The sequence below is a fragment of the Terrapene carolina genome, unplaced genomic scaffold (genome assembly GCF_002925995.2).
Source record: "Terrapene carolina triunguis isolate 2854851 unplaced genomic scaffold, T_m_triunguis-2.0 Scaffold53, whole genome shotgun sequence".
In the NCBI taxonomy this organism is placed as follows: domain Eukaryota; kingdom Metazoa; phylum Chordata; order Testudines; family Emydidae; genus Terrapene; species Terrapene triunguis.
The window spans coordinates 21,008,798-21,035,454 of record NW_020664404.1 but is presented as its reverse complement, the minus strand read 5'-3'; the positions used below and the strand labels follow the sequence as shown (position 1 = coordinate 21,035,454).

Genomic DNA, 26,657 nt, shown 5'->3' with positions numbered 1-26,657 from the left:
ATGAAGAGGGCTTAAATATGAGCACATAACTCCCCTCAAAAAACAAGCTGGAGCCTTGTCAACTAAGATGCTCAATGAACCTAAATCTAAGAATGCTCCATGAATCTAAATTCTGAACTGATCATAAAGAATGGGTCATTGTTGCTTTGGTTTTCTGCTCTGCAGTGAAAAGTGCTAAAAGAGGTAGGGCAAAACCTTAGACCAAGAAGTTAATGCAATTACTAATGCACTCTGATTCCTGTAAGTATGCCCTCCTGGCAATGTTGATGAGGACACTGATTATAATCAAATATAGTCAGCTGAGCAAATAACCATGCAAGTGGACTCCAAGGACTTTTTATACATGGAGCCAAATTTCATTTCTGCATCCAAAAATAATTGCAGGTATACAGTGCTTTCTCACTAAATATTTTTGCAGTCTGCAGGTGTGAAAAATGGAAGGCAGCTTTTGAAAATCTGCCTGGTAGAGATTTGGATGATGCCGAGTATCTGCAACTGCTTGACAGCTCCATAAATCACTACAGGATTTATTCAAACATAGTTTTTGAACGCCTATAGTTTAGCAGGGGTTGAGGCGCTCATGCTTATTTAAGTGAAAAAACTAATCCAGCTGGTACAAAATGAAATGGGTTGAAGCATTTACTTGCATCCTTCAGACTCAGTAAGTATCGGTTGTTTATGACCAATAAGTGGCACATGGTAAGGCCACTAGGATGAAGTACAATTAATGCCAAGACTGAAAGTATGACAGAGAGTACCCATAGTATATACGGGAACTTAAGCTGTACACTTGAGGTTTTTGCCATTACAGGTAAATTGTGCCTCTTGTTTGACTTGTCAAATCTTAGCTTAGGGGTAAAAATATGAACTTTCAGTCATCACTTTTTCTCAAAGGGCCAGATTGTGCCTGGCTCCTGTAGAGCTGGCTGGGACCAGGGGGAGTAGACGGAGTGTCCTTCAAAAAGGGTGGACCAGTTAGGGTGTCCAGTTGTCCAGTTTTTGACTGGAAAGTCTGGTTGAAAAGGGGACCTGACAGTGTCTGGTCAGATCTACTGACTGGACACCCAAAGTCTGGTTACTGCAACCAGGGGAGACAGGGAGGCGCCAAGTCGTCACCCGGGCCAGCCCCTACTCAGCCAGGGCCAGCTCAAACTAGCTACAGGAATAAAGGGAAACAAGAAAACTTTTTATCAATACATTAGAAGCAAGAGGAAGACCAAGGACAGGGTAGGCCCACTGCGCAGTGAGGAGGGAGAAACAGTAACAGGAAACTTGGAAATGGCAGAGATGCTTAATGACTTCTTTGTTTTGGTCTTCACACAGAAGTCTGAAGGAATGCCTAACATAGTGAATGCTAATGGGAAGCGAGTAAGTTTAGAAGATAAAATAAAAAAAGAACAAGTTCAAAATCACTTAGAAAAGTTAGATGCCTGCAAGTCACCAGGGCCTGATGAAATGCATCCTAGAATAATCAAGGAGCTAATAGAGGAGGTATCTGAGCCTCTAGCTATTATCTTTGGAAAATCATAGGAGACGGGAGAGATTCCAGAAGACTGGAAAAGGGCAAATATAGTGCCCATCAATAAAAAGGGAAATAAAAACAACCCAGGAAACTACAGACCAGTTAGTTTAACTTCTCTGCCAGGGAAGATAATGGAACAAGTAATTAAGGAAATCATCTGCAAACACTTGGAAGGTGGTAAGGTGACAGGGAATAGCCAGCATGGATTTGTAAAGAACAAATCATGTCAAACCAATCTGATAGCTTTCTTTGATAGGATAATGAGTCTTGTGGATAAGGGAGAAGTGGTGGATGTGGTATACCTAGACTTTAGTAAGGCATTGATATGGTCTCGCATGATATTCTTATCAATAAACTAGGCAAATACAACTTAGATGGGGCTACTATAAAGTGGATGCATAACTGGCTGGATAACTGTACTCAGAGAGTAGTTATTAATGGTTCCCAATCCTGCTGGAAAGGTATAACAAGTGGGGTTCCGCAGGGGTCTGTTTTGGGACTAGCTCTGTTCAATATCTTCATCAATGACTTAGATATTGGCATAGAAAGTATGCTTATTAAGTTTGCAGATGATACCAAACTGGGAGGGACTGCAACTGCTTTGGAGGATAGGGTCATAATTCAAAATGATCTGGACAAATTGGAGAAATGGTCTGAGGTAAACAGGATGAAGTTTAACAAAGACAAATGCAAAGTGCTCCACTTAGGAAGGAACAACCAGTTTCACACATACAGAATGGGAAGAGACTGTCTAGGAAGGAGTACGGCAGAAAGGGATCTAGGGGTTATAGTGGACCACAAGCTAAATATGAGTCAACAGTGTGATGCTGTTGCAAAAAAAGCAAACATGATTCTGGGATGCATTAACAGGTGTGTTGTGAGCAAGACACGAGACGTCATTCTTCCACTCTACTCTGCGCTGGTTAGGCCTCAACTGGAGTATTGTGTCCAGTTCTGGGCACCGCATTTCAAGAAAGATGTGGAGAAATTGGAGAGGGTCCAGAGAAGAGCAACAAGAATGATTAAAGGTCTTGAGAACATGACCTATGAAGGAAGGCTGAAAGAATTGGGTTTGTTTAGTTTGGAAAAGAGAAGACAGAGGGGACATGATAGCAGTTTTCAGGTATCTAAAAGGGTGTCATAAGGAGGAGGGAGAAAACTTGTTCACCTTAGCCTCTCAGGATAGAACAAGAAGCAATGGGCTTAAACTGCAACAAGGGAGGTTTAGGTTGGACATTAGGAAAAAGTTCCTAACTGTCAGGGTGGTTAAACACTGGAATAGATTGCCTAGGGAGGTTGTGGAATCTCCATCTCTGGAGATATTTAAGAGTAGGTTAGATAAATGTCTATCAGGGATGGTCTAGACAGTATTTGGTCCTGCCATGGGGGCAGGGGACTGGACTCAATGACCTCTCGAGGTCCCTTCCAGTCCTAGAATCTATGAATCTAAGCTCCTACCTGCATCAGGCGGCTGCAGCTCCCAATCCTGGCTCTGCAGGCAAGGGTGGGAGAGGCGAAAAGCAGTGAGTGACAGAGGAAAGGGGAAAGAGGAGCAAATGGGGGGCAGGGCCTCAGGGGCAAGGGGCAGGGCAGGGGCAGGGCCTTGGGGAAAGAGGTAGGGGTGGGGCCTCAGGGGTAAGAGGCGGGGCAGGGGAGGCTCCAGCAGGTGTGCTCAGTTTTTAAATATTACAAAGTTGGCAGCCCTAGGACTAGTGGCTGTATTCTGTGGGATCTGCAGGAGGCCCTGCACTTTTCTGAGGCACAAGTTCCTATTGGGAGTATGACTCCTCTGCACCCCAAGGCAGAGCAATGCCTTAACACTGGGATTTTCAAAGGAGAGGAAATTAGCCGACCAATTCTCTTTGAATTGCAATAGGATCTGAACATCTAACTCCGTTAGACTCCTTTGAAAATGTCACCCTAAAGGCACAACTCATTCCTCTGCAATACCCAAAATGTAATCGCTACTGTACTATGGATACCTACGGATTCTATTTGCCCCCATGAGATACTGCTTCCTGAGCTGTTACGGGTGCTTCTAAGGATCCCTTTAATCCAAAGCCTTACAGGGAGGTTTTAGCCTTTCATTTGGGTGATTTCTTCTCTCACAATTTCTAAAATTATAGGAAACAATTTTTTTAGTCTTGGGTTTCTACAGTCTAAAGCGTCTCATACTGTCCTGGAAATTACGCACACAATTTAAAAAAAAAAAGAATTTCATATGCACAACGAGGTTTACAGCATCACCTGTTCCCCCCATCAACAGGAGGCCAAAGCTTCCAATGCGGTTTTCATTCTTCATCCAGAATTGCCCCAAAGGGAAATATTAAAGGTTACATTTTGTGTGCCTAAAAATATGCACAAGCAAAAAGGTGTGTGCACGAACACAAGTTGGGGTTATGCAGTCAAAAAACAAAACAAAAAAACACATTTTCCAGGCATAAACTTGTGCTTCCAACATCCACCATGTTCAGATTTCATGTAACACAGACAGAGTAAGAGCAGAGGTGATGGCAGCAGCAGCAGCAGAACAACATGGTAGCAGAATAAAGACTCTTTATAAACCTACAGTATGGAATGATGCATAAGAGTATTTTCAGAAACTATTCAGAGTTGCATTAGAAACTACGTGATGAAAAAAATCATAGTAATTAGACGTTAAGCAATCATAAAAGATATAAATATAATGTATTTTAAAGCAATTTCAGATTCAGTCAGAAATTAATGTAATACTTTTTATGAACATCTGACTCCTTTTTAATGAGCTGTGCTGTACTTAAATTCTTTCTTTATACTGCACCAGGGCTAACTTTGGAATGTTTTTCTATCTAACTTTCAACTTTTTTTATTCACCTAATAAAACCCTTTGATTTTCTTCCCACTGCAGGCAACCTTATAATGAATGGCTTCATGAAGCAGCCCTAAGGTTTTAGTTAGATCTCCTTTGTGACTCCATCACATTTCTTCTGATGCCAAAAGGTACTATTTCATTGCTTCAGTTCGCTCCCATTCAACAGGTTGCAATATATAGAAATTTGCTTATGCAAAAGTCCATTTTCTATTCATTGACTCATAGGCCTATAGACTTTGAGGTCAGAAGGGATGATCATGATCATCCAGTCTGACCTCTTGCATATTGCAGGCCACAGAACCTCACCCACTCACTTCTGTAGTAGGCCCATTACTCAGGCTACAATTTAGTCACAGCTATTTTTAGTGAAAGTCATGGACAGGTCACAGGCAATAAACAAAAATTCATGGCCGAGACCTGTCCATGACTTATATTATAAACACCCCTGACTAAATCTTGGGGAGCCATTGCTGGAGGGGAGCTGGGGGGCTGCTGCTGCGGGGAAGGGGGTCTGGGGGGGCAGGGCCAGCAGCACCAGCTGCCGGGGGGGGCCACCGAGCAGCAGCTGCTCCGGCCGCCCGGGGACCGCTACAGGGACTGCTGCTCCGTCAGTCCCCAGGGCCAGCCGCACCAGCTGCTGGCAGTTCCAGGGCCAGAATGCGGAATGAATTTTGTTATGTGCAACAATATGGAGGTGATGGGGCCGAGGGGTTCAGAATGTGGGAGGGGCCTTAGAGCTGGGGCAGAGGGTTGGGGTGCAGGGGTGTGACGACTCCGGCTGGGGGTGTGGACTCTGGGGATAGGGGCTCAGAGCTGTGGGAGGGGGAAGGGGTGAGGGCTCTGGCTGGGTACGGGCTCTGGAGAAAGGCTGGGGATGCGGGGTTTGGGATGCAGGCTGCCCTGGGGCTACAGCAGGGAGAGAGGACTCCCCCTGGGGCTGAGTTGGGGCCAGGGGAGTGGCGTCCCGGCAGTGGCAGGCCTGAGCTGGGGCTGCGTTGGGGCTGGGGGCGCCCCTCCCCCGGTCATGGCAGGTCCCGGCCGGGCGGGTTCCCTGAGCACCTGCGTGGCACTAAATAGGCTGCTCCACAGCTTATAGGGAACTTAGCTGGGGACCACCTGAGCAGCAGCTGGTGCGGCTGGCCCCGGGTACTGCCTGTGTAGGACTCATGAATGAAATTGTTTACTTTATTAATGTAACTTCATAAGTAAAGTTTTATGAATGAAACAATATTCATTCATAAAACCGGTTACCCCAATAACTGGCTAATTAACAGTTAAGATGCTTGTTAAGAGCCATAGCTGTTCAGTCGGCTGCCTTTGTAAGTTTCACTATCAATCCAATTCCTGCTTAAATCACTGAGACTTGCACTGTTTCAGTATTGTAATTTCTGTTCACCATTTATTGCACTTGCCTACAGTGTAACTTCTGTCCACTGTTTGCCATCCATTATACTTGTCTATATTGTAACTTCTGTTCACTGTTTGCCATATTGTAATTCAAACCCCATTTTAAAACGCTTACTCCATTTTGTAAGGGCTTGCTGCAACCTTCATTTTTGCAAACCCTGCTGTAATCTTATTAGTTTAGTTTAGATGTGTGAATGAGGTATGTATGGATGATGGAATCAACCTCCAGCCCCAGCCTGTCCTGATTAAATAGAGTTCAAACACCAACGGCTGAAGATGCAGACAAGAGCCCTAACAAAGTAAGAAGAATCCACCCTAAAAAGAAAAGGTACAATAGAAGGAAGATCAAAGCCCGGTCCGAGGCTGAAAGTCATGTCTGCAATTGACAGGTGATCAATCACCAAACCCAGAGGCAGCGTAACACAGCAAGACCTATAGACTCTGGATTCAAACTAAAGCCTACCAAAAGGATGGGTAAGATGGAAAACTTTGGAGGAGGGTAACATTCTGCTGCCAACATGGAAGGGCCCAACAGAGACCCAGCTCGTCCTTGTGCCCGGCTTTCCTGGCCAGTTAGCCGCCACAAGCTACGAACCCAAGCTGCAAACTCAAGCCACAGACTCAAGCAGGACTGGTAACTATGCAGCAGCTGCAGAACATCTGATGGATGTGTGTGTGTGTGTGAATGTGTGTGTGTGTGTGTATGTATAGGTATTAGGTATAATGTGTGTGTATAAGGATTAAGATATTAGTTATTGGTCATAAATCAAATTATCATAATAAATGTGGCATCTTTATCTTGTCCCCTTTAATAAGATCCTGCTAGTTTTTATTGGTATAACACCTGAGCAGCAAGCGACCCATGTCCCATGCTGCAGAGGAAGGAGAAACCCCCCAGGGTCTCTGCTAATTTGATCTGGGGAAAAATTCCTTCTCAACCCCAAATATGGTGATCAGTTAGACCCTGAATATGCAGGCAAGACCCACCCGCCAGACATCTCAGCCAGACACCTTGGAAAGAATTCTCTATAGTGACTCAGAGTTCTACCCATCTCCAACTGTTGGAGATACTTCCTAATAACAGTAACGGATAGACGTCATCAGTGTCTGTATTAGGGACGTCCAAGATAGTTCACATAGATTTATTAGGATTAGATATCCAGCTTTTATGTAAGAGCTGAACATTATCCATGAATAGACATGATTGAGTTACTTGATCTGCGTGATGACATTGAGTACTTGAGCAAGTCATTATCACCCAGTGTTATGTCCTGGATTTTGCTACATAAGCACCGGTATGTAGGCTCTCTACATGTACATAATTCTATATGTAACAACTTGTTGTATGTGACTGAATCCTCAACATACTAACTTTTGGAATCCGAACATATGTGATGCCTTCTTTTCCTGAGAAAGTATTTGATTCCATAACTCTCTACCTATCCTGGAACAGCTGGAATCCACTCTATCCACTTCCATTTCCCTCCTCAAAGCACTTTTTGTCTTCAAAGACAGGCAGTGTTAAATGACCAGTGAATGAAATTCTGATACTTCTTATATACATGAAACAAAACACACCCACCCACACTCCACTGTCATATGGTGAATCTGCTTCCATTTCTGATAGCACTCAGTGTAACTGAATAATTATTTATTGCTTGTCTACAGAGGCTGTAAGCACCTAGATGCGGAAATCTTCTCTCTTCCACATTCTTTATAGTCCTGAGAGCACTCTAAAATAAATAATTATTCTGTATATGCTAATTTCAAGTCAGAACATCTATTCAGTCACGTCAAAGAATGTAAAGTATGATTCCATACTAGGATATACATGAGAATGCATATGTGGCCAACAGCCCTGAAATAACTTGGCAATAATGAACAGAATTTACTAGGCAGATATTGCTGCAAGGAAATTTGCATCAAGCTACCCATCACATACCAGGAAATCTTTGAATGTACTTCACTGTACTCAAGCTTAAAGAACAAAAAATCAAGAGGACAGAAACATCAAATATATGAGTAAACCAATATATCGCAGTCCATCAAGACTAAAATGATGCTCCTCACTTGTTATTAAAGATATTAGTTCAGCAGTGCAGTGCACTTCTAATACTGTCACAGTAAAACCACAGCTGGAACCATGCCTAAATATAGCCCCAATAACTCAAGAAGGAGGGTAGCAATCAGGATGGGGGAATCAAAGACAGCCTAAAGGAAAATGAGGGCTCTTAGTAAATTTTTCAACATGCAAAGCTAACAGTTGGCTCTAAAATACTGTATGTAAAGACTATTTTACTGTGAAAATCTAATTTAGAAACATGCAGGGTGGAACTGTCACTTTGCAAGACAGCTCTCATAAAGGGCAGTGGATAGCTACACTGTCCCAGGGGTGGCGTTGGGACCGAATTATGACTGAGAGTCACAGTTCAGTCATGACTTCCCCTTTGCTCCGACTGGAAAAAAGCTGAACCAGCCTTTTTCTTCCACAGCTTACCTCTGCCAATGCACAGGCTCAGCTATATTGGGTGATGAGTGAAGCCAAGGCTCTGTCCACTTCCTGCTCCTGCCTGCCCACTTCCCATCCACCTGTATGGGAGAGGGAGGAGCGATCTAATGGCAACTGCTCTTCTCCCTTCCCTTCCCTCCTCTGCTAGGGAGGATCTCTAGCAAAGTGAGTAGCCTACATATGGGAGTAAGGGGGTTCTTTATGCCCTCTTATTCCATACAGGTATCCGGGCTCACAATCTGAGTCTGTAGTCTGTAACATGCACTCTGATATATTAAAAGAAGCACAACACAACTTGTTTGTAGTAATAATAATAATGATGATGAACTGCTTTTAAACATTTTTATATTCACCATGAACACTAGTCACTATCATTTCAGAGAGCAGTCATCTGTAGGTGGATTTTAAATGTAGTTGATGAACATACTTCCAATGGCTCTGGAGTACATGCAATAGTACAGAAACAGCAGCCACTGGAATCAGTGGATACTGACCTTTGCTATGACCAGAGTATTAACCATGTGTAACTCTCGCCTATGTCAGGTGACTGGGACTAGGAAATAAAATCAATCTATGACCATCATTTCTGCATGTCAGACCTTTGTTACAAACACCTTGGTATATCACTATTTACACGGGCCCACCAACTGCACGTGCACCTAAATCACATCAAGAGGAACTTGCTCTGTACAGTACTCCAGAATTCTCTACAAAAGGGCTTATTTCCCCCTGTGGACTGCAACTTTGTCACAGCTTATGTTGGAGAGGATGGCGGAGAAGAGATCCATCTTGAAGGCCAAGCAATAGTGGCCATTTTCTTACTGTAGTATAAATAACATTGAGTTTCATCTGTCAGACCACTTCAGGCAATCTTTTGCTACAAGAGCAATTAAGCAGCTGGCCATGTTAGAAGACATTTCTCAGCTTTACTGATTCATATGAGTCAAGCATGCACTGTCATGCATGGCAGGTATGTCCAGACTTCTTCATGGGCTGTTTTAGGAGAAAGCTTGCTGTAGGGACTTTTCCAAATGGTTACAGACTTCAAAACCATCCCCTACATCTTTGATGATTCCCTTTTAACTGGATTTCCACACACAGGCTGGCTTCCTAATAACACACTTTATTTTATAAGCAAAGGGTTTTTTGTTTGTTTGTTTCTTTTTAAAGATCTGGGATTTCTTTATTTTCCCTATATAGACACACTTTTTCCTGCCGCACCTCACCATGGGGGCAACAGAACTCTGAATGGAATGTGCTTGGAATGGCCCCAGGGTCCACCTGGGCTGCTGCACAGCCAGTCTTTGCTTCTCATCAGTAGTGTGTTTGTGCAGGACGAAGGATGTTGCCAGAATGACACCAAATTAATTTAACTCAAAGAAACTACTCTCGTCATTGAAACCCAGCATGGTAGAGACCCAGCAATGAACTGAAATTGCATTGACAATCCAAAGAAAGACAGAAATATTGAACGAAACATTCAAATGTATTATACATTACATATACAGAACTAGCTCACTCCCAGGTGGGCTGTCACCTGAGAACTGGTTAATTTCTAAAAGCTGGTGGCCTGCTAAAGGAGGATTTCCCACACCTGCGCGGGGGAGCAGATCAGGACTCTTGCCTAGCCCCAGTCCATCCTGCCCCTACCTCCTCACTTCCAGGAGCCCTCTCTTTCCCACCTGCCCACTCTCCTGACATAACCTGTCTCCTTTCATCACCCGTTCTCAGCTGCCTCTCATCTCAGAAGGTCATTCTAGGCTTGAGGAAGAGTCATAATGGACCCCCAAAATGGTGTCCATTTTCTTAACGTGCTGTAAATTATTGCATAGCAATGCATCACAAAAACCTAGGGAAATGAGCTCATGATCTATCTCTTCTCACATTTAAGACCAGCTTACTCATTCTCAGTATGTTGCATGGAGAAACTGCTAGGAGCCACACATTGTCCTCCTACCAATATGCAGAGATTCAGCAGAAAAATTAATACAGCCTGGGTCTGTATTAAATTTCCCACAGAGCCATTTTCTATGCTGAGAAGACTTTAAGGGGGGATTCTGAGGATGGCCTCAGGACATGGAGTCAAGCAATGTAACCGGGGGCCTTGAAGCTGGTGTGGAAACACAGCCAGATCTGAAGCTTGTGGCCCGGATCCTCTTACTTTTGTGGTAGAAAAAAGGGGTTGTCTCCAACTGTCATAACTATAAAGGGAAGGGTAACAGCTCTCTGTGTACAGAGACTCCAAATCCTTTTACCTGTAAAGGGTTAAGAGGCTCGGGTAACCTGGCTGACACCTGACCCGAAGGACCAATAAGGGGGCAAGATACTTTCAAATCTTGGGGGGAGAAAGGCTTTTGTGTGTGCTCTTTGTTTTAAGGGGGGTTCGCTCTTGGGACTGAGAGGGACCAGACATCAATCCAGGTTCTCCCCATCTTTCTAAACAAGTCTCTCCTATTTCAAACTTGTAAGTAAAAAGACAAGCAAGGCGTCTTAGATTTACTTTGTTTTCTCAACTTGTAAATGTACCTTTTTACCAGAGTGTGTATCTTTGTTTGCTGTACTTTGAACCTAAGACAGAGGGGGGTCCTCTGAGCTCTTTAAGTTTGATTACCCTGTAAGTATTTTCCATACTGATTTTACAGAGATGATTTTTACCTTTTTCTTTAATTAAAAGCCTTCTTTTTTAAGAACCAGATTGATTTCTCCTTGTTTTAAGATCCAAGGGGGTTTGGATCTGTATTCACCAGGAGTTGGTGAAAGGAGGGTGGGAGGAAGGAGGGGGGATGGTTAATTTCTCCTTGTTTTAAGATCCAAGGGGGTTTGGATCTGTGTTCACCAGGGAATTGGTGAAAGGTTTCTCAAGGCTTCCCAGGGAGGGAATTCTTGTGATGGTGGCAGCGGACCAAAGCTAAGCTGGTAGATAAGCTTAGAGGTTTTCATGCAGGCCCCTACATTTGAACCCTAAAGTTCAAAGTGGGGATACAGCCTTGACACCAACCCTGAAGGCATAGTTTTGAGGAAACTCCAAGAAGTTCCCCTTATGGAGTTTTCATTCCCCTAGTCTGCTTCCATGCAAAGGAATAACTTGCTTGTGTCTATAACTAAGTTGTCTATTTTCCTGTCCAAGGATCTTCGAGACAGTTATTTGTTCTGTTCAAGATAATTCTTCCCCTCTGCTCAAAGAGTAGAGAGATGTATCTATTTTTCCTACAAGTAATTTCAGCCAGTCAGGGCATGACTTAAATTAAATGATGAATGACAAGAGAAGTGTTTTTATCTAGATATGTTGTGAAAAATAAAGCATAACCCATAGCATTGGTGATACTTCTTTGCTCATTATTTTTCTCCTATAATTTTTATCACTCTATCTGTTTCTCTAGGTTCCTACATGGCCCCCATCAGTGCAGCATCCAAGTTCTTTCCCTTTCCATTTCATTTAAAACCATAGACTAGACTAGAAATAGTCCTACAATATGTATCTAATTATGTCTGAGTTCTGCTGACTTTTTTCTCCTCTTATATGCTTCAGCCTTATCCCTATTGACAAACACAGTGGCACAGCTCAGCAGCCCCACTATCAAGCCATTAATGCATTTCACCACTACATTCATTTTTTCACAAGCCAATATGTTTCCTAACAAATTCATGGTAACTAGAACCTTGGGTTCCCTGCCCAGTTCACTTTGCAGTGGGTTATCTGCTTTCATCTATCAGACTGGGCTCACACACGTAGAAGTTTATAAAGGTCTGGATTCAAAATGAACCTGGTTGTCTCAATACTTGGATGTCACTGCAGCCCCCAGTGTGGTTTGGGTTCCCAGGGGTTTGTAAATGTTTATTCCGGTTCATGGTGGTAAATTTAGCAGCCATTTTGGAAGAGGAAAAAGGTCTGAGGACCATGAAAAAGTGATATATCACCCTAGTAAAACAATGTTCAGCCTGTTGAGAATGAGTGGCTTCTGGCCTGTTGGTTCATGTAAGATTTGCCTTTCTTGGTCCAATTCCCAGTGCAGCCTGCCTAATCTGGACTATTCAGAGCTGATGAAGACCAGGCTAAAGAGACACCTCATCACTGCCACTCACCTGGCTGCTCTGACACTTCCTTCATTTAGGGGAAACTGCAGGGTCTCTATAGTACACAAGCCCTCTGCCAAGGGCTGAATTTCACTTGGAATGCATATAATATCTCTGCTGCTATACCACAGATATCTTTATAAGGCATAACAGTGGGCATGTGTGAGTGTAAGGAGTTATTTAATCCCCCATCCCACCACCCCTCTTTTTTGGAAAATCTTCTCTTTGTTTTTGCAAGAACATTTTAAGACCTAACTTGTGCATCCATTCTGCAGCAAACACTGTTGTCCTCCCTAGGGGAGAGGAGATTCTATTTGCCCCCCAAATCAATAATTGGCAGCCCTAAAGCAACAGGCTCAGCAAAAGAAATGTACAAACCCAGCTGAAGGATCTTTTACTAAGTCCCACTATACTTAGCAGAGAGCTAAATTAAAAGTCTGGGATGAATATGTGTGTATTAAGTTCCACTATTGTTCACTGGGTTGTTTGATAATTTCACATGATGATCCTTTTATAATAAATCATGCACACACACAGAATAAGGTAACTACAAGCCAATATATATATATAAAAAAAACAAACAAGATATTAAATGTAATATCATCATCAGGGCAAATCCAGAAGTGCTTACTCAGTCCTTACTCTAGACAAACCCCTATCGATGCCAATTAATGTCAGTGAGTCAGTCTGAAGACTAAGTGTGGGAGCGAGGGAAGGAGGTGGTGCTTGGTGAACAGGGAGAGCCTGATGGGACAGAGAGTTATTTGACTTTTTGCTCCTTCTCCTTCTGGCAAGGGGGAGTGCTGTTGACTGATATTGGGTAAACAGTGCAGCTGTGAGTTGGGGATGACGCTCATTGAGAAGGCGTTGTTGGAGCAGGAGTAGAATCTCTTCCAAGCAGGGGCTTCTGTTAAATACTTGGAAGTGAAATAGTGATGGTGGGGTGGTCTTGCCCCTCTGTCTCCCCCCATTCTCCTTCCTCTGGTTATGGTGGGGCAAGCAAAACAGAGACCTCTGCCTGAGGGAGAGTGACAAAAGTCTGAGTAAAGGCTTCAGAACTTAGTTTATTGTGAATTTTCGATGTTCCTAAAATATCCATCCACTTATTTCCAAATTTCAGCCTGTCCTTGTGACATCTTCTGAGTGTCTCACCAGCAACTTCAACTTAGTATGGCCAAAACAGAACTCTTATCTTTCCTTCCAAGCTTCTTGCGCATCCGCCTTGTTCCTCAGGCCTCTAGCCGGGGAGGTTATCCTCCTTCTCTCTTGCCCCACACATCCAGACAATGTCCAAATACCTCCAGTCCTCCCCCAAAACATTTTAAGAGCCCAAGCTTTTTTTCCTCTCTCTCTCCACACAGCTAATGCTCTTATTCAGGCCCTCATAACCTCCTCCTTTCTGTTGTCCCTAACACACTCCTTGCCCCATCCACTCCACTGAAACCCTGGCTGTTGGGCTCATCTTCCTAGTCCTCACTCTGACCACATCACTCCACTCATTGGATCCCTTTACTGGCTCCCCCATCTTATTGCATCCAGTTCAAGCTTCTTTTCCACCCCTTCAAGGCCTTTAGCAACTCTTCCTCTCTCGTGTCCTCCCTCCTCTCTGTGTGTCTTTACGTCTCATTTCACTCAATCTGCCAAGGATGCCAGTCTCACTTGCCCATTTGTCATCTTCTCTCACACCCATCTCTGGGTCGTCTTCCAGGCTCTCCCTTATGCCTGGCATGCCTCCATGAATTCATCAATAAAGGCCACTACTCTCTCATCCTTTCTCTTACTCTATATTTCTACAGCATTTGGCACCATGGGGCCCTGATTCTGACCAGGCCCTAGGGGTCTTACCACACTTCATTAGCATCATGGGACTGATTCTGTTCTTACTTACAACAATGTTACACAAGTGTGTAATTCCACTGGCATCTATGCAGTTTTACTCTTGGTTTACACTAGTATGAGGACAATCAGGTCCCATGTGTCTAGCTTTGTATCATGGTGTTCTACACATTAAAAAAATAGTTAAAAATAAAACTTGGATACTATAAATAAGTAACATTTTTACCACCCAACCAGCGTACATCTCATTAATGAAGGTGACAGTACCAAGGTGAAAGCCTTTTTTGTTTATTAGAATTTCTTTATTTAATAAGGTCAGTCCAATCTGACTGTCAAAAAGATCCTGCCTGTAAAAATATCATTTGTCGTTTCATTATTTTATACAGCAGTAGTTTTTCCATCCAGTTATGGATGTTCTCTGAAAACAAGTTTGCACAATGACACTGGGGAGAATTGGACGAATTGACTGGAAGAAAGAGCTTTATGAGCTGTTCCTCTGTTACCATTCAGACTCCATTAGCCTCTACTAAGTTACATATGTTGGCTCCAGCACTACTTATTTAACTAGGAAATAGAGCTGTTTAAAGATAGCCAGGCATCTGGTTAGCCACTCAGGGGACATTCTGAAGTAATATGGGGTACTTCTCAATACAAGTAGCACCATTTCCTGTTAATAACTTCACACATTTTTTTCCTTTGCTAAAAAACTTGTGATATTGAAGAATGGGTCTTCTAATGTATGAAACCCTAAAAAGTTTACATCTTTAAACAAAATGAAAAATAAAGCAGCAAAGGATTTGGGAACACCCATTTTAATTCATTTTATTGTAGTTAATATTGAAAATAACTTGTCAAAACAATTTTATAAATTATCTAAACTTAAGAGGCTAATATCAATGTTACCAGATCTAAGCACAATGGAACAAGCTTACAGGAGTGATCCAAAGCCCATTATTGTTAATGGAAGTTGTTTCATAGATTCCAATGGGCTTTACATCAGGCTCATGGAAAACCTAGCAAAGCTCCATTTCCAGTGAAGAGGAGTAAAGAGTTTTATTTCAGGGGATTTTATACAAACTGAAGTTCCATTTACAGTGAACCTAACCTTCTTAGGGCCAAGACCTGGAATTCTTACTCAGGTAAAACTCCCCTGGAAGTCAGCAGGAGTGTATAAGTACTGCACCAAAATACATGTAATTAAGTGACTTGTGTGGGACTTATCCCAAGCCCACTGAAGCAAGTGAGAGTTTTTCCATCAACTTCAATGAGCTCTGAATCAGGCCACATAAGATCTTCACTGAACTGCTTTCCCCAAACACTTATAAACCCAGAGAATATCATAGCAAAATCCATGGCCAGATCCTGCTCCCATTGAAGTCAATATCAAGTTTGTATTGACTTCAACGGGAACAGAATTGGGCCCCTAACTATGTTTTCTAACACAAGGAAACTGTAAATCAGTAGTTTTCAAACTATTGTACTGGTGACCCCTTTCACATAGCAAACCTCTGAGTGCGACCCCCCCTTATAAATTAAAAACACTTTTTAATATATTTAACACCATTATAAACGCAGGATGCAAAGTGGGGTTTAGGGTGGAGGCTGACAGCTCGCGGCCCCCCTATGTAATAACCTTGCGACCCCCGGAGGGATCCTGACCCCCAGTTTGAGAACCCCTGCTGTAAATACAGAAAATGACTGCAGTTACCATCGACTAGATTTTCTGACTCATTTTCATTAAAAGTTGCTCAGTTTGGTCTAATACAGTTCAATATTAAAGCCTACAGGTTTGGTTGTGTTAAGGTTAAATAAATTAAAATACTGAGCGCAAAGCAAAATACAACCATACAATTTAATGGTCCTCAGCAAAATGAAAAGCAAACCTGGTCTCACCTTTTCGTTTCTGTTGCTGGACGTGCCAGTATCCCTTTTGTCTGAGAAAGTCTTCATTCTGGAATTGTTTCCAACCTTATAGTTCTTTAAGTAACTGCCAACCTTGACAAGCTTAGGAGGAGCTTTGTTTTTGAGAATTAAATCAGTGATTTTACACGTTTTAAACTTCTCAGCCACAAACCCTATAAGCTCCTGTAACCCCAGCACTATTTGTTCCATTCCATCTAATCTTTTAGCTTGCTGCTCTGCACTCTTGTTCATGTCAGAAAGGGTATTGGTCATTTCTATGCACAGCCCCTTCATTTCAGAGTTATTTAGCTTCTCACTTGTTTCTGTGGTGGGTCCAGGTTCAGTTGCTTTTGCCTTTAACATCTCAATGTCTTTTTCAATGCAACACATTTCCTGGGAAACACTGTTTAGCGTCTGAAGGACATTGTCCTGCATAGTCAACAACTTATCTATTTTCTGACCAAGGGAGGCAAACTTCACATCCAACGTGTTAAAACTTTCAGAGGAGCTGACATGTTTGCTTGCAGCAAGAGGAATTTGGGTGGTTTCTACTTCATTAGCAAGCCCCTGGTTTTGTAACGCACTCGGATCAAATATTTTGACCAAGGAGTTTACCCTGGATGTAGCAGAATTCGTCCTACTGGAGGTGGTCATTATGCTGGTTTAGTTAGGGGAAGAAAATACTCTGATGGTCAGCTATTTAAGGCCAATATCTGCTCAGAAAGCTCCACATCCAGTCTTCTCAGACATAAAACCCGGGTTTGGCAAATCAGGCTCAAGCTTTTGGAAAAACATCCAAATATATTTGACTATCACAAAGTAATGAGACAGCTGAATTACTTAGAAAGGAAAACACTCCTGTTCATTTTTTTTACTTGTTTTAAAGTGAAATGGATATAGAGACAGACATTTGCTGAGCAACCTAAATGCACTCTGCTCAGTGACGTAAACCTGTGGGGAGGAGGGATAGAACTATTTGCACTTAAATGGAATTTGACAGTGTAAAGGCTACAAGATATCTGAGAAGCCACTATGGGTAAAGACACTTTAGCAGTAGTGTTACTGCTTGTCAGAAACATGCATCTAGTATGCCATGTGATCTCTGTTCTGAAGAGAATAGGGGCCTTTAAGGGGAATCTAACTTTGGGCTCTTGAAATTTTTACAGCTGAATGTAAATTTTTCAGATTCAAACCTGCAGTCGCTTGAGAAACCTCTTATCAAAGGCAGCATTAAAGAGCAAGAGAGAGAGATGTGATATACAAATAATACACAAGAGAAAATGAGAGACACACTGGTATGCAGACATTATAGAAAGTCACAGCCTTTTTCTTTAAACTGGGCAATCACCACAACCCCAATCAGACACAGGCAATCCAAAGTTTAAAGAGTCTTTTTCCCCATAACCAGAGCTTTAGTTTAAGACTGTGTGTTATCCAACATAGTTAAATTTAACATCAATGAAGCCTCTTATCATTTACAATGATCTGACTACAAAATTCAGAAAATGATGTTCACTAGCAAGGATTGCTAGTTCCATTCTTTTTATTGCCTACCTGTAAACGGCTCCCTTAAAACCAGTCATTATATTACTGTCACAAATCTTTTCCTGAGGGCTTTCACTTTTCATAAAGTCAGTGTGGGGTGTAGAGGAAGAATCACATGACTGGGAGTCTGGAATCCCCAGGTTCTAATCCCTGTTCAGCGATGCATATTGGCTACAGGAATTAACCCAGGGTTGGGGTTCCACTCCTAGTTTAGCTACACTACTAATGTGAAGTCAGAGGGACTTTGTGGACAGACCCCTTGCTGCCTCCATCGATCAACTTGCAAGATCTAAGCCTTATTTTGTGATGTGGGTAAATCATTTCCTTTCCCTGCCTCAGTTTCCACATAAATTAAATGGGGATGGTGAGGAATAGTTAGCATGCGCAGAGAGTTTTATACATATAAAGTGATAAGTATTTTAAACTTACTTTGTTTTCTGCCTGTAGTGTTTAAAATGTTCTCCATTTTTAATTGCCTGAGCTCTCTCTCATAACCACTCACAAATGGATGTTTAAAAGCTTTCCACTGAAACCTATTTTAGTCATTTAAGAATTAATGTACATTTAGTGTTGATAATGCACTGAAAAGTGATTCAGGAGCTTTTATTTGCTTTCAGGTTATCATAGGTTTTTAAGAAAGGTTCCAAGGTATATTAGCCTCCTCATGACAGCAGCTTGTCACCCTGACTGAAACCTGAAGTGAGCCCAGGCATGACCCTGAAACTTGGATTAAGATCTCCTCTTTACACAGCAGATATTATTGAGAGATTGCAATCATATGTTATGGTTAACAGTACCTCCTCTGCATTGATTTAAAAGATGCAATGATTTAAAAGCAGGCAAGTGGATGGAAACAGAGAGAGTTTAGGGATCCCTATTTCATGGAAAGAATAATACACCAGGCATCACTAAAAAGAATGCTGAAACAAAGATCATCATGGAGATTCCAGTAAAGAACAGTTATGTTTAAGGCCCCTAGTGTTCTTCCATTCATCTCTGCTAGAAACAAACTAAATTCTCTTTTCAGAGTAGCAGCCGTGTTAGTCTGTATCCGCAAAAAGAACAGGAGTACTTGTGGCACCTTAGAGACTAACAAATTTATTAGAGCATAAGCTTAAGTGGGTTGTAGCCCACGAAAGCTTATGCTCTAATAAATTTGTTAGTCTCTAAGGTGCCACAAGTACTTAAATTCTCTTGACAGTTACACATCTGCAGAAGCCCCTGTTAGTTACAAAATTCCAGCAGAGGTGTTTGCACCATCTGCAAAATGGCCAGATTTGCAGAGCCATTCATCACAGCTGAAATGTCTGTGCAGAGGTTCACAATTTTAACTTTGGAGCTTTTTCCTTCTACACACAAGACCAATGGTTCATTATATGTCATCACCCATCCAGCCAGGACGGCTGTGGTGGACGTCTCAGTCAAAGCATGTCAGTCATGAGGTTCTTCTATAAAATGGATGTTCTTTTGCGGGAGCAGGGAAATGATAAAAAGAGGGGTCAGCTACACTGATAGTAATTCTAAAGTCTAACCTATACACTAAGCCACACGTACTAAACATTTAAATCTCTCATAATACTTACCCAGGGAAATGTCATGAGAAATACATCAAAACGGTCATTTACTGAGTACTGTAATAAAATCAGCTTAGTATGTATGTTTAAAAGTTTAGCCGCACAAACACACTAATAAGCCTGTATGATGAACTTATATAAATTTTAAGCTCCTGGGGGCAGGGACACTATTTTCCTTTATAGCACTATTATATGGATTATTATTGTAATTCTGTCACCAAAAATTAGAAAGGTTTTCCCATCAATGCACTCTATTAATAGAATAATAACAATACCTAGCTCTTATCTAGCACTTTTCATCAGCAGCTCTCAAAGTGCTTTACAAGCTCTTTCTTAATTTAATCTTATTACTCCTAGCTAACTTTATTACGATATATAATGAATTTCCATCCTGGGTGTTTACATCCTTCAGTATTTGTAGGCTGTTTCACGCTGCAACCTGAGTCTTGCTTAGCCATTCAATGCACATTTAATTCTTTCATTCCGTTCTCATAAACCAATCCTTACAATCAACACATCGCCAACCTCCGGTATTTTGGTCACTCTTACCTAACCTGCAACCATTTGTCAATATCCTTCTGGTAATGAGATGCTCAGAACTGAATGTAATGTTCCAGAGCCATATAGAGAAGGGTCTCCCTGTCCTGAGAAGTAATGCACCAATAGATGCAGCAGAAATTGCAGTGATCTTTTTTAAAATCGACCTAACCCCGTAAATTAGACCTAACCCCGTAGTGTAGACCAGGCCTTTGTTGCTACCCTAACACATTGCGCCATCAGTCCTAAGTCTCTTTCAGCATTGCTGCTTTTTAGATTTCTCCTTCCCATTAAATATTTGTAAAAAAACTAGCTTTAAAAAAGAGACAATTTTTTTACTCTTATTTACACCTGTTTTCATCCAAAATAACCCCAATAACTGTTGTCTTCCAGACTGCAAGTAAAGAGCAGAATTTGACTTATGATCACCTTTTTTCTCCGATTTCATAAACTGGGGTTTAATGATATGACATGTTTAAATTTTCTGCATTGTGAAATTTCAATAAACATTTTCAATAAAATGTTGCATGTTGATGGGAAAAAAATGACAAAACCAAATCTTTTTGCCATCTTTTCATCAGTTCTAGGTGATACTGTGCTCTAGTGAAAAAAAGCATATACATTTGCTCAGTAGACAAGTTTCTAACCAGCCTATAAGAGATTAACTGTTTCAATTTTGGCAGTGGTTGTGTTTTATGGTTTTATCAGTGTTGAAACAAAGAAACTCACCCATATGAACATCATGTAAAGAGAAACCCTTCTGCAGGTTTTGAGCAAGCCACCATTTCCCATATGTTTTATATTATAGCTCAGAATATTAACACTCAGCCACCACACCATACAGGTGACAGTGTTGGCCTGAAGGCTAGTGAACATTGGGAGATTTTCCACAGAATAACAGAAACACCTATGCTAAATAACTTAGTGTTAATTAACTGTGAAAATTCACAGTATTTAATAGTCCTCTAAAAAGATTTTTATTTCTTATCTATATTTGGTGCTCTACTGATGCTGCATTCTTTCCAAGGACTTTTATGTATTAGAAGTTTACCTCCAAGATACCCCTGCATTTCCTCCCATCTTTGTTTCTGCACTGACACAAAGGACCTTTTACAAAGGGGTCAAAACTGGCTTTAAAGTTGCATATATAATTTTGCAGGTGAGTAGAAAAGTGACATACACATTTTGGAAGAAATATAAAAAACTCATATATGGAGTTGGGAGTGGAGAGGGATTTTTCCCTCCTCCTTTTTTTTACAGTACAAAAGTATTTGTAACGTTCTGGTTAGAAAGCTAGAGTTATGATTTTGTTCATGCCTTTGAACTCACACAAACTCCTGTCAAAGTTACATTCTCAGTTCATTTCTATGGAAATTTTGTAACAATTATTTTGGAAAAATTAGTCCACATGATTCAATATGCCACAGCAGGTCTGGTTATCGATGTATCCATCTGCTTCTAAACATTCAATCTCAGGTTCAGAGATGCTCCATCCCAACTCTGATGGGGTCTGATCCAAAGCCAGTTGAACACAATGGGAGTCTTTTTTATTGAGTTCAATAGGATTTTGATCAGGCTCAAAGTAGTTAGAAAAATACTGATATCCCAGTAAATCCTGAGAATCTACAAGAGTTACCAGTCAGTAAAATGGGAAAATATCTGCTCTTTGTATTTCTAGTGTGAAGATCTATCAGCAAGTAGAAAGCTAGAGAACAGTTTCTTCTTAACAAGCCATTCACTTCATCTTCAGTGATTGCCTAGCAGCCCCTTGGTGGTGCTACTGAGATGCCAACTTCCTGGCATTATCTTATTTTCTTCTGAAGGAACTATTCCAAAGGGGGTTCCCCTCCTCCTTTCCCCCCTCTCCACATCCTTTCAGTTTAGTTATTTCATATTTCCTATTCATTACAAGCCTAGACAGAGCAGCACAAAAATGTATGGCTGTTGGCACCAAACATCATAAAGAAGAGCTCAAGAGGAAATGTTTGAGTTGTAGAGTCTGATTCCAATTTTCTCTGGCTGCAAGCCAGAGTTGGGTTATGCTATAATTCATGAAAGACTGGTGTCTCTATATTTTATCATATATAGAACAAAATGCCTTGTCATCAATACCAAATTGTTTTACACAATGTGTCTCCAAAGTTTCCATATCCAGCACAATAGCTTACTGTTCTCTCTCTCTTTTTTTTTTTATTATTAGAGGATTTATTTTTCCCATCCTCCCCAAACAAAACACCAACATCTGCCACTCATGAGTTTGCAGCACGTGTATGGTGCACACCGCACATTCCAGTCATTGCTTAGTCATCTGTGCAAGCAACACAAATCCTTCTGACATTTCTGTTCCTAAGTTCTGACATGGATCAGTTTTGGAGGGGTGTATATTAAGAAAAATAACACAAGTGCAAGTAGCTTTGGCTTACCAGCCCCAGGCCACTGTGACCTCCACCTTCCACACCTCAGAAAGAAGTAGCCACAGAAAACCTCACTTGTGTAGATAGGCATTATTTTGTGAAACTCACACTGCAGGTAGATGGGCCTGATCCTACTCCCATTGACTTCAATAGCAGGAGATCAGGTTTAGAGTTCACAGTTACTATCAAGATTATTAGGGAGAAGCCCAGTGGAAAATATGCAGCTTTTAAGGAGCAAAAAGACACTGCACAGCAGCTAAAGTTTCTGAACTAGTGTAACACATATAATAGCTTTGGTTGGTTGTAGTACATATAGTGTGCATTTAGATACATATGCACATACGTATATTACTATTTGCTAGAGCAGGTCAAAATTTTCCAAATATTCATTTTTAATGACAAAAATGAAAATGTGATTTATATTTTTAAGGATTCATACTACGCGCTTCATAATCCTGCCCTCATATACAGCTCTATTCTCAGTTTCTGCTGACTTCCCCTCACTCTTCCCAAACCTTCCATCTTACTGTTCTTTTAGTCTCATTGTCCCAGTGTCAGTTCTGTGCCTTTTATCATGCTGCCCTATATACCTGGAAGAGTATTCCTCTTCTCTCTTTAAAATCCAATTATTTCAGCAATCCCTACTACCTCTTTCCCTCCAGTTCTTACCCTGTGTCTTGGCTTGTGTTTGTCCATTTTGTGAAGCCTCAGTTACAAACTATTCAGGACCGGGAACATATCTTAACCTACCTTTATAAAGTGCTGTACAAATTCACTAGGCTATATAAATAACTTATATAAATAATAAAACATATTATAATTAGAAAGCCTTATAGAAGTAGGTAGTCTTTTTTTTTTTACCTTTATCATCATCTAATAGAGAAAGTACTGTAAATTTTGCAGGTTTTGGAGGGGGGTTGTTGTTGTTTGCAGTGAAATTATATTAACATCTATAACATTAAAAGCCTTATCTGTGTAACTTGTATAATTTATGTCCCTGGCATTTTTTTCCTCAGTCGCAGCTTTTATAGGTAACTTACAAAGAAAACTGTTTTCTTTTATCCTCATGCAAAAGAAAGACATCACTGAAAAAGTCCCTCATATGCTTTACTGAATTTGTTATAGAGAACTCTAGGGTCTCAAATGAGAAATGCATTCAAGCTTTTAGGCACAAGAGATCCACTATCCAAAAATATAAATGTGTATATGCTGGAGCACGAGCTGAGAGACTACTATATACAGTAGTGTCATAAAGATAGATTTGGTTAAAGCATGTCTGCTCCTGCTCTAATATATGGCAATGGCTCCCTGAACAATATAAACTTACAGAAACTGAAAGACTAGAAAGAAAGCGTGAAAGCTATGAAGCAGATTCAGAAAGTCATGCTGTTTACTGAAAGTTCACAGATTTCAGCAATGCTCTCACCCCCCCCAAAATCAAACAACAACAACAAAAACAGATCAACATGGATCAAGGGGTTTATCCACATCAACTCATTTCAAAGACCAATAGTTATATAGAGTATCTCAGTGTAAGGGGTTGAAATAATCATATGCCTAAAAGTAAGTGACATACTGTGTCATAAGTAACTTATGTTTATGGATCCCATGGGATCCACCCAAAAAACTCATCTGGAACTCCACTTAGGGTTAGAAAAGGAAACTGCTTCACACGAGTTAGGAGCATATAGCAAGAAAATTTTGGCACTGAGCTTCATGAGGTATGACTAGGGAATTTATAGCCCCATAGGGCTCTCTGCATACAACTTCTTTATTACCTGTTAATTATGAATTCTGACCTCCCTTTCCATAATCTCTCTGGCAACAAGGTATCCTATAGATGCCCCTAGTGATAAATCACAACAGTAAGTGCCTGAAACAAACTAAAAGGTGATCATCAACAGAGTGCTCTGATGAATCTTTAGAAACCACCTAATGACAGAAGGAGGTTTTTTTTTTATTGAAAAGTCCCTACATGTCATACAGCCTCAATAAATAAGAAATAGTGTCTGGTAACCATTCTCAGCGCAACTGGCTCGGTCTCTCCAAACTTGTGTGTCTTTATTAACTCAAATTACCTTGAAAAGGCAAATACAAAGACACATCATTATAAGACGCGTAGAGGACCTTCCTTTAAGGCTGCACTTGTTATAAAGTAGCTTCTGAAACCCTCCAAAGGCTTTTAAAATATAACTTTTTACAAAAAGATGCTTGCCATAATGAGTACCCCACTCTGGAAAATGCTTGGCTCCCAGAAGACTATAATGGAAGACAATGACTAAGAAAATGTCCTAAGAATGTAATCCTGTATGGCCTGATCCTACAAACCTAACTCATACTGAGTAGCATTTACTCAGGTGAGTTTCACTGCAGCCACACCAAGTAATATTTACTCAGCTCAAGTAGAATTCACTCACACTAGGCGACTACACTGCAGTAAATGAAACTCTTTGTGTGAGGAAATGCTGCAAAGATTGAGTAAGGATTGTAACATCATGCCCTAATCAGCAGTATTATGCACAGAAATAATCTAAGGTCTGATACTAAAGCATAAATGTCAAAGTCGGTGACTTCTTTATTGCTGGTTAGCCTCCGCTAATGATGTCCCCAGCCGCCCGAGATGTCAGACCCCATCTGAAGATTCTTACCTCTGCTTAGTAGTCCTTGTTTTTTCACCCATTTTAAAAAAATAAAGATTTTCTCCAGGCTGAGGACTATAGTGTGATAAATTACCCATTAATAGCGCAGAACTCTATTTCCAGGAAGCCAGTTTAAAGGAAAATTCCTGACTTTCTGAAGCTGAAGCCAGAGGTGTCATAGTTCTGAAATGGAGGAATGAAAGCGGCACTGTCTCCAGGTGCACCCGGGTTGTACCTCATTTCATCTGCTAGGGAGACTGGTTAAAATTTTTGGTTGCCTTCCAAAACTTTTCTGGCAGTTAGCATCCTGTATTAAAAATTTATAAACCACGAAAGGCCTTTTCTTACCAAAAAAAAAAAAAAAAAAGTTAATACAGGATGGATAGCCTGAAAAACTTAAAAGGGACTGTCATCAGAAGTGGTTATATGGAAAATGGGATGTAAATAACTCCATTCACTCCCTCCGAACACCCTAAAAACACAGTGAATGTGATTTCAGTGGGAAGGGAAACTGTACCGATGAAAATTTCTTTAAAACAGCTGTGGAGAAGAGTTCCAAAACTGCCACTTAGTCTTTTGGGATGTAGCACTTTTACAAAGTAACATGAACAGCTCTTCCAACAGAAATATATTGATGAATATCAACACTGAGTTTTTCATTCATTTTCAAAATGACTCCACTCTACAGTCCATAACTGTGCAACCCGGGTCAGAATTTATGGACATTGTGTGATGACCTTTTACACCACAGGCAGTCTTAACAAGTGAGGGAGATACAGAGCTAGGCAGAACCTCAGTCTGTTTCAGGCTATCAATCTGTGTCCAGATGGCTTTATAAAACAAACAGTTAATTTTGCATTTACTGAGAACTCCTCCAGTATCTTCTATAACTGTGAAAATACTATAGACATAGAATACCTAGACTTGCAGAGGTATCTGTGTGGCAATACAATGCCATGCAACTAGAGGGGACTAGTGCTCTTCTAGTAAACTCTGTATTAGTTCTTTTCATTTTGGGTAGAACCTTCTGTGCTTGTTGCAAAACTCATGGTTATGGGAATATGGAAGCAGGGTGAAGTTAAAAAAAAGCAATTATCAGGTGTTAATTAAAATAGTTCTCCACAGTGACTTTTTGCCTATGTATTCATAACACATTTTTAAGAGATGAATTTCCCCCAACTGCACTGTTGTGATATACCTGCATATAAAAATTTGTGTGTTGGACCAAAAGTGGGAATGCATTAATCCTGCAACTGCACTGAGGGATTGTTAATTTACTGAAAGAACCTATACCAATACAAATACCTTTATACCATTATGAGTGCAGCCATAGTAGGGGGTTGCACCAACTTAAGCAAATCAGTTTTTCTACCAATTTAGTTAAATCAGTGCAAAAACTATGTGTAGGCAAGCCCTAACTGCCATAACTCACCACTTCTTTGTGTAGAAAGTCTAGTGCCAAAGTACTGCAATAAATGGCACATTCATATTTAATATAGATGTCAGAGATGATTGTGTAGGTGGTGGATGAAGAGGAGTCCATTATTTTTAGAGATAGGAGAAGGGTAGCCTTATTTTGGTGGCTTTGGTATATATTTGTATGCAATGTAGTGGTAGCTATGTCAGCCCCAGGATATTAGAGAGACAAAGTGGGTGAAGTAATATCTTTTATTGGACCAACTTCTGTTGGTGAGAAAGACATGCTTTCGAGCCACACAGAGCTCTTCTTCAAGTCTGGGAGAGACAAGCTTTTGGTTGATTTATATTTGTTATTTTAATAAAACATAACTTGCCTCTGGAGGAGTAGATTTATTCAGCCGGAGGAGGAGGGGTGTGAGCTATATAAA

The 26,657-nt window shown here is 41.0% G+C and overlaps 1 protein-coding gene across 1 annotated transcript in view; it reads right to left on the bottom strand.

Moving 5' to 3' along the window:
• LOC112109497 (myosin light chain kinase 3) overlaps positions 1 to 16,755 on the bottom strand; it is a 37,157-nt gene extending 20,402 nt beyond the window's left edge. Inside the window, exon 1 of the mRNA XM_024204034.3 lies at positions 16,093 to 16,755. Coding sequence (XP_024059802.1) covers positions 16,093 to 16,755 — 663 coding nt within the window. The remainder of the gene's footprint in view (positions 1 to 16,092) is intronic.
• Positions 16,756 to 26,657: the final 9,902 nt, after the last annotated feature.